At 43.9% G+C, this 17671-nt stretch overlaps 2 protein-coding genes across 4 annotated transcripts in view; one reads left to right on the top strand and one right to left on the bottom strand.

The window, feature by feature from the left end:
• Positions 1 to 9406, top strand: part of LOC141063243 (uncharacterized) — a 136373-nt gene extending 126967 nt beyond the window's left edge. For all 3 annotated transcript variants that reach the window (XM_073557309.1, XM_073557308.1, XM_073557310.1), the window contains one exon: positions 6568 to 9406. In XM_073557309.1, coding sequence (XP_073413410.1) covers positions 6568 to 9269 — 2702 coding nt within the window. In that variant the 3' untranslated portion in view covers positions 9270 to 9406. The remainder of the gene's footprint in view (positions 1 to 6567) is intronic.
• LOC141063248 (gastrula zinc finger protein XlCGF66.1-like) overlaps positions 1 to 17671 on the bottom strand; it is an 815244-nt gene that overhangs the window by 690993 nt on the left and 106580 nt on the right. The window lies entirely within an intron of this gene.

Below are 17671 nucleotides of genomic sequence, written 5' to 3'. Positions count from 1 at the left end.
GTGATGGGATCAAATGTGGAAAGTGAGCCATGGGAATCACAGCACTTGGTGGTTGGGTGCAGATTTCCTGACGGATATTATCTATTTTTTCTGTAAAGTGGGAGGCCAGGTCATCAGCACAAATGTCTGTGATAGGGGCTTGTGCTTTCGGCCTGAGGAGGGAGTGAAAGGTGTCAAAAAGTTTCTTGGGGTTGTTGGCTAGTGAGGAGATCAGGGTGGTGAAGTAGCTCTGTTTGGCGAGGTGAAGGGCAGCGTTATACAGTGCCTACAAGTAGTATTCAACCCCCTGCAGATTTAGCAGGTTTGATAAGATGCAAATAAGTTAGAGCCTTCAAACTTCACACAAGAGCAGGATTTATTAACAGATGCATAAATCTTACAAACCAAAAAGTTATGTTGCTCAGTTAAATTTTAATAAATTTTAAACATAAAAGTGTGGGTCAATTATTATTCAACCCCTAGGTTTAATATTTTGTGGAATAACCCTTGTTTGCAATTACAGCTAATAATTGTCTTTTATAAGACCTGATCAGGCCGGCACAGGTCTCTGGAGTTATCTTGGCCCACTCCTCCATGCAGATCTTCTCCAAGTTATCTAGGTTCTTTGGGTGTCTCATGTGGACTTTAATCTTGAGCTCCTTCCACAAGTTTTCAATTGGGTTAAGGTCAGGAGACTGACTAGGCCACTCCAACACCTTGATTTTTTGCCTCTTGAACCAGGCCTTGGTTTTGTTGGCTGTGTGCTTTGGGTCGTTGTCTTGTTGGAAGATGAAATGACGACCCATCTTAAGATCCTTGATGGAGGAGCGGAGGTTCTTGGCCAAAATCTCCAGGTAGGCCGTGCTATCCATCTTCCCATGGATGCGGACCAGATGGCCAGGCCCCTTGGCTGAGAAACAGCCCCACAGCATGATGCTGCCACCACCATGCTTGACTGTAGGGATGGTATTCTTGGGGTCGTATGCAGTGCCATCCAGTCTCCAAACGTCACGTGTGTGGTTGGCACCAAAGATCTCGATCTTGGTCTCATCATACCAGAGAACCTTGAACCAGTCTGTCTCAGAGTCCTCCAAGTGATCATGAGCAAACTGTAGACGAGCCTTGACATGACGCTTTGAAAGTAAAGGTACCTTACGGGCTCGTCTGGAACGGAGACCATTGCGGTGGAGTACGTTACTTATGGTATTGACTGAAACCAATGTCCCCACTGCCATGAGATCTTCCCGGAGCTCCTTCCTTGTTGTCCTTGGGTTAGCCTTGACTCTTCGGACAAGCCTGGCCTCGGCACGGGAGGAAACTTTCAAAGGCTGTCCAGGCCGTGGAAGGCTAACAGTAGTTCCATAAGCCTTCCACTTCCGGATGATGCTCCCAACAGTGGAGACAGGTAGGCCCAACTCCTTGGAAAGGGTTTTGTACCCCTTGCCAGCCTTGTGACCCTCCACGATCTTGTCTCTGATGGCCTTGGAATGCTCCTTTGTCTTTCCCATGTTGATCATGTATGAGTGCTGTTCACAAGTTTGGGGAGGGTCTTAAATAGTCAGAAAAGGCTGGAAAAAGAGATAATTAATCCAAACATGTGAAGCTCATTGTTCTTTGTGCCTGAAATACTTCTTAATACTTTAGGGGAACCAAACAGAATTCTGGTGGTTTGAGGGGTTGAATAATAAATGACCCTCTGAATAAACTTTTCACAATTTAAAAAAAAATTAAACAAAGAAATAACATTCTTTTTTGCTGCAGTGCATTTCACACTTCCAGGCTGATCTACAGTCCAAATGTCACAATGCCAAGTTAATTCCGAATGTGTAAACCTGCTAAATCTGCAGGGGGTTGAATACTACTTGTAGGCACTGTAGGTTCTTAACATAAATTTGAAGTGGATGAAGTCTTCTGGTGTGCAGGTTTTTCTCCATAGGCGTTCAGCACTCCTAGAGCATCGCTGGAGAAGTTGAGTTTGCGATGTGAGCCAGGGCTGTTTCACTCTGTGCTTGGAGGTTCTGAGGGTGAGGGGAGCTACTTGGTCAAGGGTGCTTCTAAGAGTGTCATTGTAGTGATGAACAGCCAAATCCGTACAGGAAAAAGAGGAGATTGGGGACAGTGATGAGTGTAGTCTCTAATAGATGCTACTACGCAGGCGCCGCCATCGCCGGTGACAATTTGCTGGATGTAATTTTTTTCTATGCCTCACAATAGCCACAATATAATAGGCATTATCACCAATAATATCAATGCTATTATATGCATTATGTAATAATGGGGGCAGGTCAGTGAGGGATCAGCGACCTGTCATAAGCCAATACAGATGAACATGTAATCAGAGCACCACATAAGTCTCATTGACAGTTACAGGAATCGTTTGATCGCAGTGATTGCCTCAAAAGGTTGTGCAACAAAATATTAATCCTTTCACGCCAGAACCTGTTTTTGCCTTTGTGACCAATTTTTTCAGCTCTGACCTGTGTCACTCTATGAGGTCATAACTCTAAAATGCTTCAAGGAATCCTGGTGATTGTGAGATTGTTTTCTTGTGACATATTGTACTTTAAGATAGTGGTAACATTTATTTGATATGAAATTTATAAAACCATTTTTTTAGGAACCACCTCACATTTGAAGTGAGTTTGGGGGTCAATATCAGGGCTGTGGAGTCGGTAAGCCACAGTTGCGACTCCGACTCCTGGATTTTATCAGGCTCCGACTCCGGCTCCGACTCCGACTCCTTCATAAATGGCCAATTCATAACAACAAATTTACTGTTGTAAAATATTAAACATCGTGCTTATTCAGTTTCTCACCATCATATAAGTAATCAGACCACTTAGAGCAAAAACTACATTTATTAGAATACAATTAGAATATAGCAAATAACTTTTATAAACTTTTCTAAACTGTAAGTAAATATGCAATAAACACTTTTATGCAGTTAATACGAAGAAATCTATAAATTTGTCCTCAGAAAAAAGTATTGCCTCTGTCAGATCCTCCTTCATGGATGCCCTCAAATCTGATCTAATTATTTTGAGAGCAGAGAACAACCTCTGTACACTAACTTGTGTTGGTGGCAAAGCAGTAACCACTCGGGCAACATCTCTGACAATGTCAGGATACAGAGGAATCGCTTGTTGCACTGTTATTTTTGATGAACGGTCAAATTTCTCAATTTCTTTTAGTGCACATGAAAAATTCTGCTGAAATGTACTGGCTGTGTTCCTTGATGGGGATGACTCTTCTATGCGGGAACGCTTTGCACGGTCCTTGTGATCCAAATATTTTTCAAAATTAAATTCTTCATCAGTTGATGATGAGGGTGAAGATGTGGCAGGACGACCAAATTCTTCTTGTTCCTCCTGACTGTTCTGCAACCCTTTCATCCTTACTGCTATTTCAAACAGAGCTTCTTTTCCTTTACTTAGCTGTTGATCATCTAGAAGAATCCGATGCATTGGGTCTACATAAACAGCTGCCAAAAGAATGTTATTTTGTAATAGTAGCTCCTCTCTCCGTTTCATTGATGTAGCAATGCCACTTGCAATTAACCCTCCTCTTTGGGACAGGCGAAACATTAGGTTCTTCCACTCCTTTAAGAAAATACCTGGAGTTAAGTCCTCTGCTTGTAATTTTTTAGTCACTGTAAATGGGTGCTCTAGCAATTTTTCCAGCTCAGTCACATGATTCCACTGACTTTCATTTAGCGTCAGTTAAGGGTTAGCCATGTCTACAAGAAAGGTTTTCAGTTCAACCAAGCGCTGAATCATTAAGTAAGTACTGCCTCATCGTGTGGCTTGATCAATAATTGCCCCTTTTCCAGCACGTCTCTTCAAAATTGAGTCAACTTTAGGGGTTCTGGCAACAGTAGCCAATTTTCTCACCTTGCCAATCAGTGCAGCAGCATGTCCTTCTTGCAGTCTGTCTCTTATAGCCAGCTGTAGCGTATGCACAACACCGCATGTGATGAATGAAAGAACATATTGACACAGTTTCAACAAGATCATCTAAACTATCATGTTGCTGTTCATCTGAAGCAACTTCAGTTTGCTCCTCAGTTACAATACTGTGTTCCTCTATTTCAAACATTTCTGTGTCTGTGGACCCAGAATGTTCTTCTAGCTGCTGGTCACCATCATTACTCTCATTCATTAGCTTAATAGTACTTATCATATTTGAAGCATTGTCAGTTACGACAGAAAGAACTTGCTCTTTTTTAAGTTCATAGTCTTGCAGAACCTTTTCCACCAAGACCTGGAGAAACTCACTGGTGTGATGAGCTTTGGTGTCTTTTAAGGCCAATGTCTTGGTAACTATTTCATTTTTGTCACAAACAAATCGGACATTGATGGCAAAATAGTTCACTCTGTGACGTGTGCAGGCATCCATTTTAAGAAACAGAAAGCGTCCCTTGAGAGTTTTCTTAAGTTCTTCCTTTTGTTTAAAAGCTTCTTCGATTACTAATTTTCTAATTCTCTCTCCAGAGAAACACCAAGCTTGCGGGCCATTTCCCCATTCAGACACATAAAAGCTGGTCGTGAAAATAATGAAATAGGCACACTATCCTTTACAACAAGCTCTATGATCTGTTTTTTAAATGTATCTACTGTCATTGTCACAGTAACTTTGTCACTGACAAAATATCTTGCAACTGATGGCTGCAAAGTTCTCTGCTCCTTTGTTTGGCTGGAAGAGCTGGGCACTGGTTCATTGGTTTGGCTGCAGTCTTTCTCATCCACTGCTTTCAGTACTTCTGGATGAAAGCGCTGTAAATGTCTCTTTAGATTAGAAGCTCTGGTAGGAGCATTTTTATCTTTGCCTGAATATGCACTCATCTTGGCTTCACAGCATTTGTTTTCGTCTGGATCATTTGTCATACGCAGACAGACATAATGTTTTCTATCTTGAGTGATGGTGAAATGTTCAAATACAGCTGATTTAATGTGATGCTTCTTTGACATTCTCAGGTTTTTAATGTTGCATTCACAATCCAAATGACAATTGTTTTTCCTAAAAACAATTGTACAAAATTATTGCCAGGTCGTACAACTGATATAGTGGTCAGTAATACTGTTATTATTCCTCATGTACTCACAGTTAACTGATGCAAAGTTTGTTGAAAGGATAATACTTCTTACAGTCTTCCTCTTCTGAGTAGCAGGCAGCTGTGAGATGCTTGGAAGACGCACACCTAGTATGATCTAGTCTAGAGGAGGAGCTTTACTACTAAGAATTTGCAACACATTTTCACTTTCAGTTTCATACATTGTAAGTAGGGGGGTTGGGGCAGCATGAGGTTAACCAAGTATAAGATTAGATAAGGGCAGTGGAGAACAGTGACACACAAGAAGTAAGAAATGTCTCTATTTCCAGCAGAACTGCTTATCACTGTTGTTCATAGTTTGATAGAACATATATATTTGAGTAACATTTATAAAATTCATATGAAAGTTCAATTATGAAATATTAATACATTTTTTTTAAAGCTGGAGTCGGTACATTTCTACCGACTCCGACTCCAACCAAAACTAACTCCGACTCCACGACTCCGACTCCACAGCCCTGGTCAATATGACAGAAAATACCCAAAAGTGTCACCATTCAAAAAAAAAACTGCACCCCTCAAGGTGCTCAAAACCACATTCAAGAAGGTTATTAACCCTTCAGGTGCTTCACAGGAATGAATGGAATGTGGAAGGAAAAAATAAACATTTCTATAACAAGAAATTTTCCTTTAGACCTAGTTTTTTTTATTTTCGCAAGGGTAACAGGAGAAAATGGATTATACATTTTGTTTTGCAATATCTCCTGAGCATGCCGATGATACCCCATATGTGGGGGAAATCTACTGTTTGGGCACACTGCAGGGCTGAGAAGGGAAGGCGCGCCATTTAACTTTTTGAATGTAAAATATGCTGGGATAATTAGTGGTTGCCATGTCGTGTTTGGAGAGCCCCTGATGTGCCTAAACAGTGGAAACCCACAAGTGACCCCATTTTGGAAACTAGACCCCCCCCCCAAGGAAATGTGTGATGGGCATTTTGAGCTTCCAAGTGCTTCTTAGAAGTTAATTACGTAGAGCCGTGAAAATAAAGTCATGTTTTTTCCACAAAAAATGATCTTTTCGCCCTCCATTTTTTTTTTCCAAAGGGTAACAGGAGAAATTGGACCCCAAAAGCTGTAGTGCAATTTGTCATTGGTGTGCGCCAATTCAAGAGCACTAGGGACAGCGCTAGTACTGGGCATTGTTCCCTGAGTTGGAGACATTTCTCCAGAAGCGCTATTTGTCCTTCTTGTTGTACTGGTCCTTGTGTGTGAGGATGGACCAGAATCACTGCTCATTTCTGAGCTATCACTGTCGCTGCTACTAAAGCCCTCGAAATCCACATCGCCATCTGACACTGCACTTTCTTCACTGTCAGAACATAAAAGTGCATAAGCCTCCTCTGCACTATAATACTGACGGACCATTTTAACCATTTAACCCAAACAGTAACCCTAACTTTAGTCTGACTTTAGCCTAACAGTAACCCTAACTATTGTATTAACTGTAACCTGCCTAATCTGTTTTTCTATTGACAGATGAAGTGAATGCCATTACTCCAGATATATCATCATCCATTCACAGCAAAGATCTGTCATCTGATCCTATGAAACAGGTCCCATCTTCTGATTCATTACTGACTACTAAGGAAAATCAAAGTCACAAAAGAGGCATTAAAACACAAACTGCTCCTAAAGCAAAGAAGCCATTTTCATGTTCAGAATGTGGGAAATGTTTTAACCACAAAAGGAATCTTATTAGTCACCATAGAACTCACACAGGGGAGAAGCCTTTTTTCTGTTCAGAATGTGGGAAATATTTTAACCACAAAGGGAATCTTGATGCACACCAAAAAACCCACACAGGAGAGAAGCCTTTTTCATGTTTAGAATGTGGGAAATGTTTTACTCAGAATTCAAGTCTTGTTACACATCAGAGAATTCACAGAGAAGAGAGGCCATATTCATGTTCAGAATGTGGGAAATGTTTTAACCGGAAATCACAATTGGTTGATCACCATAGAACTCACACAGGTGAGAAGCCACATTCATGTTCAGAATGTGGGAAATGTTTTACTCAGAATTCAACTCTTATTGCACATCAGAGAATTCACAGAGAAGAGAGGCCATATTCATGTTCAGAATGTGGGAAATGTTTTAAATGGAAATCACAATTGGTTAATCACCATAGAACTCACACAGGGAAGAAGCCTTTTTCCTGTTCAGAATGTGGGAAATGTTTTAACCACAAAGGGACTCTTATTAGTCACCATAGAACTCACACAGGGGAGAAGCCTTTTTCCTGTTCAGAATGTGGGAAATGTTTTAACCACAAAGGGACTCTTATTAGTCACCACAGAACTCACACAGGGGAGAAGCCTTTTTCCTGTTCAGAATGTGGGAAATGTTTTAACCAGAAAAGGAATCTTGATGAACACCAAAGAACTCACAAAGGAAAGAAGCCTTTTTCATGTTTAGAATGTGGGAAATGTTTTACTCAGAATTCAAGTCTTGTTACACATCAGAGAATTCACACAGCAGAGAAGCCATATTCATGTTCAGAATGTGGGAAATGTTTTAAATGGAAATCACAATTGGTTAATCACCATAGAACTCACACAGGGAAGAAGCCTTTTTCCTGTTCAGAATGTGGGAAATGTTTTAACCACAAAGGGACTCTTATTAGTCACCATAGAACTCACACAGGGGAGAAGCCTTTTTCCTGTTCAGAATGTGGGAAATGTTTTAACCACAAAGGGACTCTTATTAGTCACCACAGAACTCACACAGGGGAGAAGCCTTTTTCCTGTTCAGAATGTGGGAAATGTTTTAACCAGAAAAGGAATCTTGATGAACACCAAAGAACTCACAAAGGAAAGAAGCCTTTTTCATGTTTAGAATGTGGGAAATGTTTTACTCAGAATTCAAGTCTTGTTACACATCAGAGAATTCACACAGCAGAGAAGCCATATTCATGTTCAGAATGTGGGAAATGTTTTAAATGGAAATCACAATTGGTTAATCACCATAGAACTCACACAGGGGAGAAGCCTTTTTCCTGTTCAGAATGTGGGAAATGTTTTAACCACAAAGGGACTCTTATTAGTCACCATAGAACTCACACAGGGGAGAAGCCTTTTTCCTGTTCAGAATGTGGGAAATGTTTTAACCACAAAGGGACTCTTATTAGTCACCACAGAACTCACACAGGGGAGAAGCCTTTTTCCTGTTCAGAATGTGGGAAATGTTTTAACCAGAAAAGGAATCTTGATGAACACCAAAGAACTCACAAAGGAAAGAAGCCTTTTTCATGTTTAGAATGTGGGAAATGTTTTACTCAGAATTCAAGTCTTGTTACACATCAGAGAATTCACACAGCAGAGAAGCCATATTCATGTTCAGAATGTGGGAAATGTTTTAACCGGAAATCACATTTGGTTGATCACCATAGAACTCATACAGGGGAGAAGCCTTTTTCCTGTTCAGAATGTGGGAAATGTTTTAACCACAAAGGGACTCTTATTAGTCACCACAGAACTCACACAGGGGAGAAGCCTTTTTCCTGTTCAGAATGTGGGAAATGTTTTAACCAGAAAAGGAATCTTGATGAACACCAAGGAACTCACAAAGGAGAGAAGCCTTTTTCATGTTTAGAATGTGGGAAATGTTTTACTCAGAATTCAAATCTTGTTACACATCAGAGAATTCACACAGCAGAGAAGCCATATTCATGTTCAGAATGTGGGAAATGTTTTAACCGGAAATCACATTTGGTTGATCACCATAGAACTCATACAGGGGAGAAGCCTTTTTCCTGTTCAGAATGTGGGAAATGTTTTAACCAGAAAAGGAATCTTGATGAACACCAAAGAACTCACAAAGGAGAGAAGCCTTTTTCATGTTTAGAATGTGGGAAATGTTTTACTCAGAATTCAAGTCTTGTTACACATCAGAGAATTCACACAGCAGAGAAGCCATATTCATGTTCAGAATGTGGGAAATGTTTTAACCGGAAATCACAATTGGTTGATCACCATAGAACTCATACAGGGGAGAAGCCTTTTTCCTGTTCAGAATGTGGGAAATGTTTTAACAATAAATCAGATTGTGTTAAGCACCAGAGAGTCCACACAGGACAGAAGCCTTTTTCCTGTTCAGAATGTGGGAAATGTTTTAACCAGAAATCACAATTGGTTAATCACCATGGAACTCACACAGGAGAGAAGCCTTTTTCCTGCTAATGTGGGAAATATTTTAACCAGAAAGTGCTTCTTGTTAGACGTCAGAGCAGTCACACAGAGGAGAAACCTTTTTTATTTTCTTAATGTGGGAAATGTTTTACTTGGAAATCAACTGTTAATAAACATCAGAGATGTCACATAGGGGAGAAGACTTTTTTATGTTCATATTGTTGGAATAGTTTTAGCCAAAATTGAATCTTCTTAAATGGGTTGTCTCTTGTCATTCCTCATGTTTGCTGACAAAAGGATAAAACTAAGTTTTATTAATTCCAAATATAAAACTATACCCATAATTCATCCCCTGAAGGTTAGTCAATAGGTGACTAATAGAAAAAACATGTACCCCACAGTTCAGTACAGTACATAGGGTGAGGTGATGTATACACACTCACTCTCCAAGCCTCTCATTTCTATGGGTTTCATCGTCCTCACCAAAGACGACTCATCAGGAGACTATTTAATATTGACCTATATTCAAACGAGACTAGACAAAAAAAAAACTAAAATCATTTATCATGTTATCCAAAACAGTCAGAAAACTAGCCCCATATTGGCAGATCCCAGAACTCAAACTATATACTTTGTAAGTTTATAAGTCACTCCAGTGTCAGGAATAGATAGTATGTGAAAATACAGTATAATTCTTGTGTTTTTCTCCTATAGGGACTTCCCTAGTTTGGTAATGTAACTGCTGTTAATTAGTAGTGCAGACAAATTATCCTAGACTAAACTCAGTCTTCAGACGGCCCAATACGTACCACTCAGGGAAAACTTACCTGCTCCAAAGATCATTAGCAGCTTCTAACTAATGGCCATGCTGCGGTCTGTCAGGGAATGAGTGCAATATCGTTATAGAGACTAGGGATACGTGCAATCATAATGTCTGGCAGATCTGTGCCATTATTTAGTATGAATATGGAAATTATCTCTGAAAGGTAAGTGTTCCCTGAGCGGTATATACTGTATTGTCACATACTATCTATTCCTGACACTGGAGTGACTTATAAACTTACAAAGTATATAGTCTGAGGTCTGGGATCTGCCAATATGGGGCTAGTTTTCTGACTGTTTCGGATAACATGATACATGATTTTAGGGTTTTCTTCATCTAGTCCCGCTTGAATATAGTTCAATATCAAATAGTCTCCTGATGAATGAATGAATGAATGAATGAATCCAATGAATATTCATTTCTCTTAAGTAGCGGCATACGTGACCGCCAGCAGCAGCAGGAAGCCGGTGGCTGACACTGCGCGCTACTGAAGAGTAATGAATACTCACCGCTATCTCTGATGAACAGTCCCGGTGAGCACTCCGGCAGCTGTGCAAATAACGCTATAACAACGCATTCCCATGCAATCCTATGGGAATCCGCAATTGCTGTGCCCATGCCGTGGATTTTTCCGCTGTAGAATCGCATCGCAGTAAAATCCGCACCATGTCCATTTTGCGGAATCTCGGCGATTCCGCTGCTATAGGATTGCATTGAAACGCTCACTTTACACATGTGGCTATGCCCACTATACGTAAAGTGAGTGCTTCATGTGCGGATGGTACCCAGGGTCTGGAGGAGACTTTCCTCCATGCCCTGTGTACCATATTTCTGTACAAAATAGAATTAAAATTAAAAAAATGGATATCTACCCTCTGTCGGCCCCCAGCGATGCTGCCAGCAACTTCCGTTCCCAGGGATGCATTGCGCGAATGAGCTTTGTGACGTCACGGTTGCGTGACAGCTACGTCATCAGAGGTCATTCGCGCAATGCATCTCTGTGAACGGAAGTTGCTGGCAGCGTCGCTAAGGACCTGGAGGACTTTGGGGGCTGACAGGGTAAGTATACACATTTTTTTATTTTTAACATTCTATCTTTTACTACTGATGCTGCATAGGCAGCATCAATAGTAAAAAGTTGGTCGCACTTGTCAAGCACTATGCTTGACAAGTGGGACCAACCTGTATCACTATTTCAAGCGATGCTTCAAATCGGTTGGAAAGCGCTAGCATTATGGAAGCTAAAAACGCTTGCAAAATGCTTGTATTTTGCCGGAAAACGCTTGCAAATTCCGCATGCATTTTACCCACGGCAGGGAGTTGTGGAAATGCTGCAGACAATTTTGCAGCATTTCTGCAGCGTGGGCACATAGCCTAAAACAATTGCTGGCATCGGAGCAGGATGCTGTGAGGGAGCCCTGGGTAGGTAAGTGTAATTTTTTTTTTTAATATTTTCTGATGGGGCCATGCATAATAGGACGAGATGGGGGCCCTGCATACCAGGATAAGGATGGGGCACTGTATACCAGGATAGGGATGTGACCACGCATACTAGCATAGGGATGAGGGTGATCATTTCTGCCAGGATAGGGATGAGTGATCCATGCATACTAAGTAAGGATGAGATGGCCATGTGTATCAGGATGGGGGTGAGGGGACCATACATACCAGGATAGGGGATATTAAGTACAGAATTGACCACACTTTTTGCGTTAATTTTTTTCCTAATTTCCTGCTCTAAAACCTAGGTGCATCTTTTAGTCCAAAAAATACGGTATATATTTTTTTTTTTCAAAGGACTCATTCCTCATGTTTGGCCTCATTAAAATAAAAACACTCATACTCCGCTGGCGTGCCGGCTCCACTTCAGCGGTGTCGAGACTCACTGTCCCGGGGCTTATGTGAGGTTGTCACATCACACGAGCCCTGCACCCAATCAGCAGCAGCTTTCACTGTTCCTTCACACGTATTGAACATCAACAGGAGGCCAGGGCTGCGGCTGCTCTCTGACGGCCTCATGATGCTTGATTTGTCTGAAGGTGGGGACAGTGACGTCAGCGCTGATTGGGCACAGGGCTCACATGATGTAAAAACCTCAAAAGAGCCCCAAGAACCACTGAGACGGTGCCAGCATGGGAGGTTTGTGTAAGTGTTTTTATTGTAACAGGACCAAACATGAGGAATGAGAAGGGGTTGTCCAACTAGTTGTCAACCTCTTTATCAAAAATCCCACACAGGGAAAAGTCATTATTATACCTAGAGCGTGAGAAATGAATTACAGGAAAATCATTTTTTGTTGACCTTCAAAAATAACTCCGACGAGGAGAACCTATATATATTATTCACAAATTGTACAAGAACATGATGCACGCGGCGTGCGTTCAAGGATGGAATATTGTATGGAAGTTTTATAGGATAAATTCAAGGATGAATATTATATGGGAGTTTATTCGGACTCCCATGACAGCACCACGAGAGAGGGGATCAGCCCTTCGGGAACAGGAAACCTACAGATACAAAAGGGCGGCACCTCTCCCACGCATCAGTTGGTTTCCTGTTCCTGAGGGGACGGGATCCTACAGACCAGATCCCAGGCCGGCCGGCCGGTACAGGTAGCGAGGGGGGTCTCCTACCTCGGCCTGGTGCGGAGCTCCTGGAGGACGCCACTGTGGCCCAGGATGGGTGGCACGGCGGTAGTGGATACAGCAGGGAGCGGCATCCGGAGGAGGTCCGTCTCCATATGTGCGCCGCCGCCGGTAAGTATGCCCCCCGGGGGCTCCCAGCTCCGGCGGCGCGATCGCGGTGGATTGAGGGGGGCCGGCGCAGCTGCAGGGCGCTGGGGCCGGGGAGTGCTCCATGGTGGAGCGCCCCGCGTGACTTCAGGTCACGTCGGAGTCGCGGTAACGTCGGGGCGGAGCCTCGGGGCGCTTCTGGGTCAGCGGCGCCACTGCGTAGGCGCGGGGACCCAAGATGGCGGCGCCCATCGGGAGGACGCCGGTAAGCGCCGGTTCCCCTGCCCAAAGCGGCGCCAGCTGGGGAGGGGGGCCCTATTAGGGGGGAGGGCACGGCAAGAGGAAATCTGTCCGGAGGAGGGGTATATAGGCAGGACCCTAGATGGGTGCCTTGCCTTGGCCACATTATTGCAAGCTAGTAATGGAGAGCAATCAGGAGCAGCAGCAAAAGCAGCAGCAACAGCGACAATCTTCACTGCCGCCCCTGGATGATCTTAGGCAGGTCAAACAGAAGAAGAAAGAGGCTCGTGACAGTAAGGAGCATCCAGGACGAAGTGACCAGTCCAGTCATAAAAGCTCCTCTAGGCGGTCAGGAGCAGCGACTGAGAAAAATCCCCCTCATTCTCCGGTACTTGATTGTGGCACTGGTAAGTGATCTTCGTGAATGTTCACTCAGTGACGGGGCCTCCTGTGTTTTATTCTAGGGGAAGAAAGCTACGAGTAAAACCAGACACAGGGAATGCGCACTCTGTGCATGCCCGTTACCAGATTCATGCCCCAAAAAGTTATGTCCCCCCTGTATCCAGCAGACAGTGGCGTAGGAGTCGCCCGCAGTAGCGGCGTGTTTAAGGGATATAGTAAGGGCAGAGATGAAGGAAACCCTAAAATCCCTGTCCCAACCAGAGAGTGTAAGGGGTGAGGACCTGGTGGAGTCGGATTCCTCGACAGAGTGGAGGAGAAGTAAGGGCTCCCATATTTCATTTCCCTCGTCCTCAGAAGAAGAGGACTCTGGTCGGTTTTGCCTGCCGCTCGACCGAGTAGACAAATTGGTAAAAGCGGTCAGAGGAACAATGGAGGTGGAGGAGCCGAAGCCTCAATTATCCATGCAGGATGTGATGTTTGGGGGGGCTGGAGCAGAGGAAGCGTAGGGTCTTCCCACTAAACGAAAAGATCCAGGATCTCATCCGCAGAGAGTGGAAAAAGCCAGATAAAAGAGGGTCGCTACCACCAGCCCTCAAGCTTAGATATCCCTTTGACGATTCAGCAATGAATACTTGGGACAAGGCCCCCAAATTAGATGCAGCTATTGTGAAAGCATCAAAAAGATCCTCGCTACCCTTTGATGACATGGGGTCCCTTAAAGATCCTCTAGACAGGAAGGCAGATACCTTCCTTAAAAATACCTGGGAAATGGCAGCCGGTTCCTTAAGACCAGCAGTAGCATCGACTTGCACGGCCAGGTCCATGATGGTCTGGTTGGACCAGTTAGAGTCGCAGTTAAAACAAGGAACATCTAGACAGGAAATCCTTGGGGCCCTACCAATAATCCAGGATGGCGCAGCCTTCCTAGCAGATGCCTCGGCTGATGCAGTCAGAATGGCCGCCAGGGCAGCAGGACTCTCTAATGCGGCTCGGAGAGCCCTGTGGCTGAAGTACTGGCCGGGAGATATTCAGTCCAGGGCGAAACTCTACTATCCCGTGTGAGGGGGAATATTTATTCAGAGCAGTCCTGGACGAACTACTGGAGAAGGCCGGGGATGATAAAAAGAAATTCCCAAATCTTTTGTCCCCATCTTACCGACGTCCGTTTAATAGAAGGAGATTCGGTCAAGGGAGAAGGCGTAACCCTTCACCTAATAGAGACCGTCCCAGATGGGAGGATAGAAGGAGAAGAGGTACGGGCTTCATGTTCAGACGCTCGTCGAGAGAGCGAAAAAGACAGAACCAATGACTAGCAATTCCCGTGGGGGGTAGACTGTCATCCTTCCTCCCAGCATGGCTACAGGTCACTAATAGTGACTGGGTGCGGAATGTGATATCCACCGGACTCAGGTTGGAGTTCACTCAAGTCCCACGGGATACCTTTAAACCAACACCCTTAACGTTCTGATAGAGGTTCCAGAGTCTGAGAGAGGAAGAGGATTCTACTCTCCCTTACTTCCTAATCCAAGAGCCGGATAAAACATTCACAACGATTATTTGCGTTTCCTTAAAGAATTTTTGGTTAAACGCACCTTTAAAATGGAATCCATTAGTTCTACAATAAAGATGCTGTTTGAAGGGTGGTTTATGGTGGTAGTGGACTTAAAAGACGCATACTATCATGTGCCCATCCACGCAGATTTCCAGCAGTTCCTGAGAGTGGCGGTATCAATAGACGGTATAATCCGTCATTATCAATATAGAGCCCTTCCCTTTGGTCTCTCAGCAGCTCCCCGGGTATTTACAAAAATAGTGGCCGAAGTTATGGCTCATTTACGGGAAGTTGACATCTTAATTATCCCATACTTGGATGATTTTTTGATTGTGGGAAATTCAGTGGACCATTGTCTATCTCAGATAAAAAAAGCTAAGTCCAGATTAGAGAACCTCGGATGGATAATAAATTACGAGAAGTCCCGATTTCAGCCCTTAAAGGTCCAGAAGTTTCTAGGCTTGCTGTTAAATTCAGAAACTCAGCAGTGTCTGTTACCCGTAGATAAATTACAGCAGCAGGTTCTTCGGGCAATCGATAGACCCTCCATGACCCCCAGGCAGGCCATGTTCCTGTTAGGCTCCCTAACCTCATGTATCCCAGCGGTCAAGTGGGCACAATTCCACACTAGGGCCCTTCAGAATGACGTCCTGGTTAATAGCAGAACCTTAGAGGGCTTCTTGCAGGGTCAGGTATTGCTAAGCCCCTCAACTATTACATCTCTTAGGTGGTGGCTCGATGTCGGAAATTTAGCTTCGGGGGTGCCCTGGGTGATACAGATAACCCGCGTAATAACCACAGACGCTAATCCTTGGGGTTGGGGGGCCCATATGGGGGACATAGTGGTACAGGGACAGTGGGACTCTGATGCTGAGATCTAATCTAACCAGAGGGAGCTGCTGGCGATTGAATTGGCCATTAAAAAACTCATTATGTATCTACAGGGCCATCATGTGAGGGTACTCTCGGACAACCAGGTAGCGGTAGCCTATGTCAACCACCAAGGTGGAACCCGCTCCAACGCCCTGATGCGGATAACGGAACGTCTCCTTCAGATAGCAGAGAGAAATTTTCTATCTTTAACCGCGCTCCACATCAGCGGAAAAGAAAGCATGAAGGCAGACTTTCTAAGCTGCAGGGCCCTAAGGCAGGGAGAATGGGCCTTAAACTCAGACATCTACAACCAGATTGTCCGCAAATGGGGTCAACCGGAGGTGGACCTCTTTGCCACCAAGGAAAACAGGAAGGAAAAACTTTGTTCCCTAAATCCCAGGGAAAATCCACTGGCCGTGGACGCCCTCCTAATAAAATGGGACTTCTCGCTTGCTTATGCGTTTCCGCCTTTGAATCTTCTACCTCTGGTAGTGAGGAAGATCAGGGAAGACAGGGCAAGAGTCATATTGATTGCCCCCTTCTGGCCCAGAAGGACCTGGTTTGCATGGTTGAGGACCATGTCAGTAAGCGATCCTTGAGTACTGCCGAACCTTCCAGATCTCCTCTACCAGGGGCCAGTCAACCACCCACAAGTAGCGGGACTCCGTTTGACGGCATGGTGTTTGAGAGGACACTATTGAGGGATAGAGGGTTCTCAAAAAATGTAATCGATACACTCCTAAAAAGTAGGAAACAAACCACCACAGGTATATATGCTAGAACCTGGAGGCGATTCCTGTTCACCTGTGAGTTTAATATCAGGGATGGAATACCCATAAAACAGATTCTAGAATTCCTCCAGAGGGGTCTCGAGTTGGGCCTTTTCACTAGTACATTGAAAGTACAAGTTTCAGCTTTAGGGGCCCTATTTGCATGCGACATTGCCGGTAACCATTGGGTAGCGAGATTCATTAAGGCAGTTACCAGATCGAGACCCATACTCAAAGATAGGTGTATGCCTTGGGACTTAAATTTAGTCTTGACAGCCATGACAGAGAAACCGTTTGAACCTCTGGATTCTGCTTCACTAAAAATGATATCACTTAAGACAGCCTTTTTGGTAGCAATAACATCTGCACGTAGAATAATCGACATACAGGCACTTTCCAGATTGCCCCCTTACACAGAATTCTTACAGGATAGAGTAATCCTAAGGCCAGACCCGACATACCTTCCCAAGGTAGCATCTCATTTTCATAGGACACTAGAGATAGTTCTGCCTTCCTTCCTCCCTAATCCAACCAATCCTAAAGAACAAAAACTTCAGGCTCTAGATGTTAAGAGATGCCTACTTAAATATTTAGCAGCCACAGATCCTTGGAGGAAGGAGAACGCATTATTTTTATCCTTCCAAGGTCCCAGGAAAGGGTATAGAGTGTCAAAGCGCACGTTAGCAAGGTGGATTAGGGAGGCTATCTCTCTTGCCTACACAGCAGGTGGCGGTCCGGTTCCACAGAACCTGAGGGCGCATTCCACTCGTGCCATGGCATCATCCTGGGCAGAGAGATCGGGAGTATCAATTGACCAGATATGTAAGGCGGCCACCTGGTCATCTCCTTCCACCTTTTTTAACCACTATCGGTTAGACATGGGTGCCTCCTTAGATCTCACCTTCGGGCTAAGGGTGCTGCAGGCTGTAGTCCCTCCCTAAATTAGTTTACATCTCTGTAATTCTCTCGTGGTGCTGTCATGGGAGTCCGAATAAAGTATTAAGTTACGTAACGGTATTTTTCGGAAGCCCATGACAGCACCCTTAGTTCCCTCCTTGTTC

Source organism: Dendrobates tinctorius, unplaced genomic scaffold (assembly GCF_039654945.1).
Source record: "Dendrobates tinctorius isolate UK_male_01 unplaced genomic scaffold, ASM3965494v1 ptg000249l, whole genome shotgun sequence".
Taxonomy (NCBI): domain Eukaryota; kingdom Metazoa; phylum Chordata; class Amphibia; order Anura; family Dendrobatidae; genus Dendrobates; species Dendrobates tinctorius.
The sequence above is the reverse complement of the archived record's forward strand: the minus strand, read 5'-3'. Positions and strand labels throughout refer to the sequence as shown.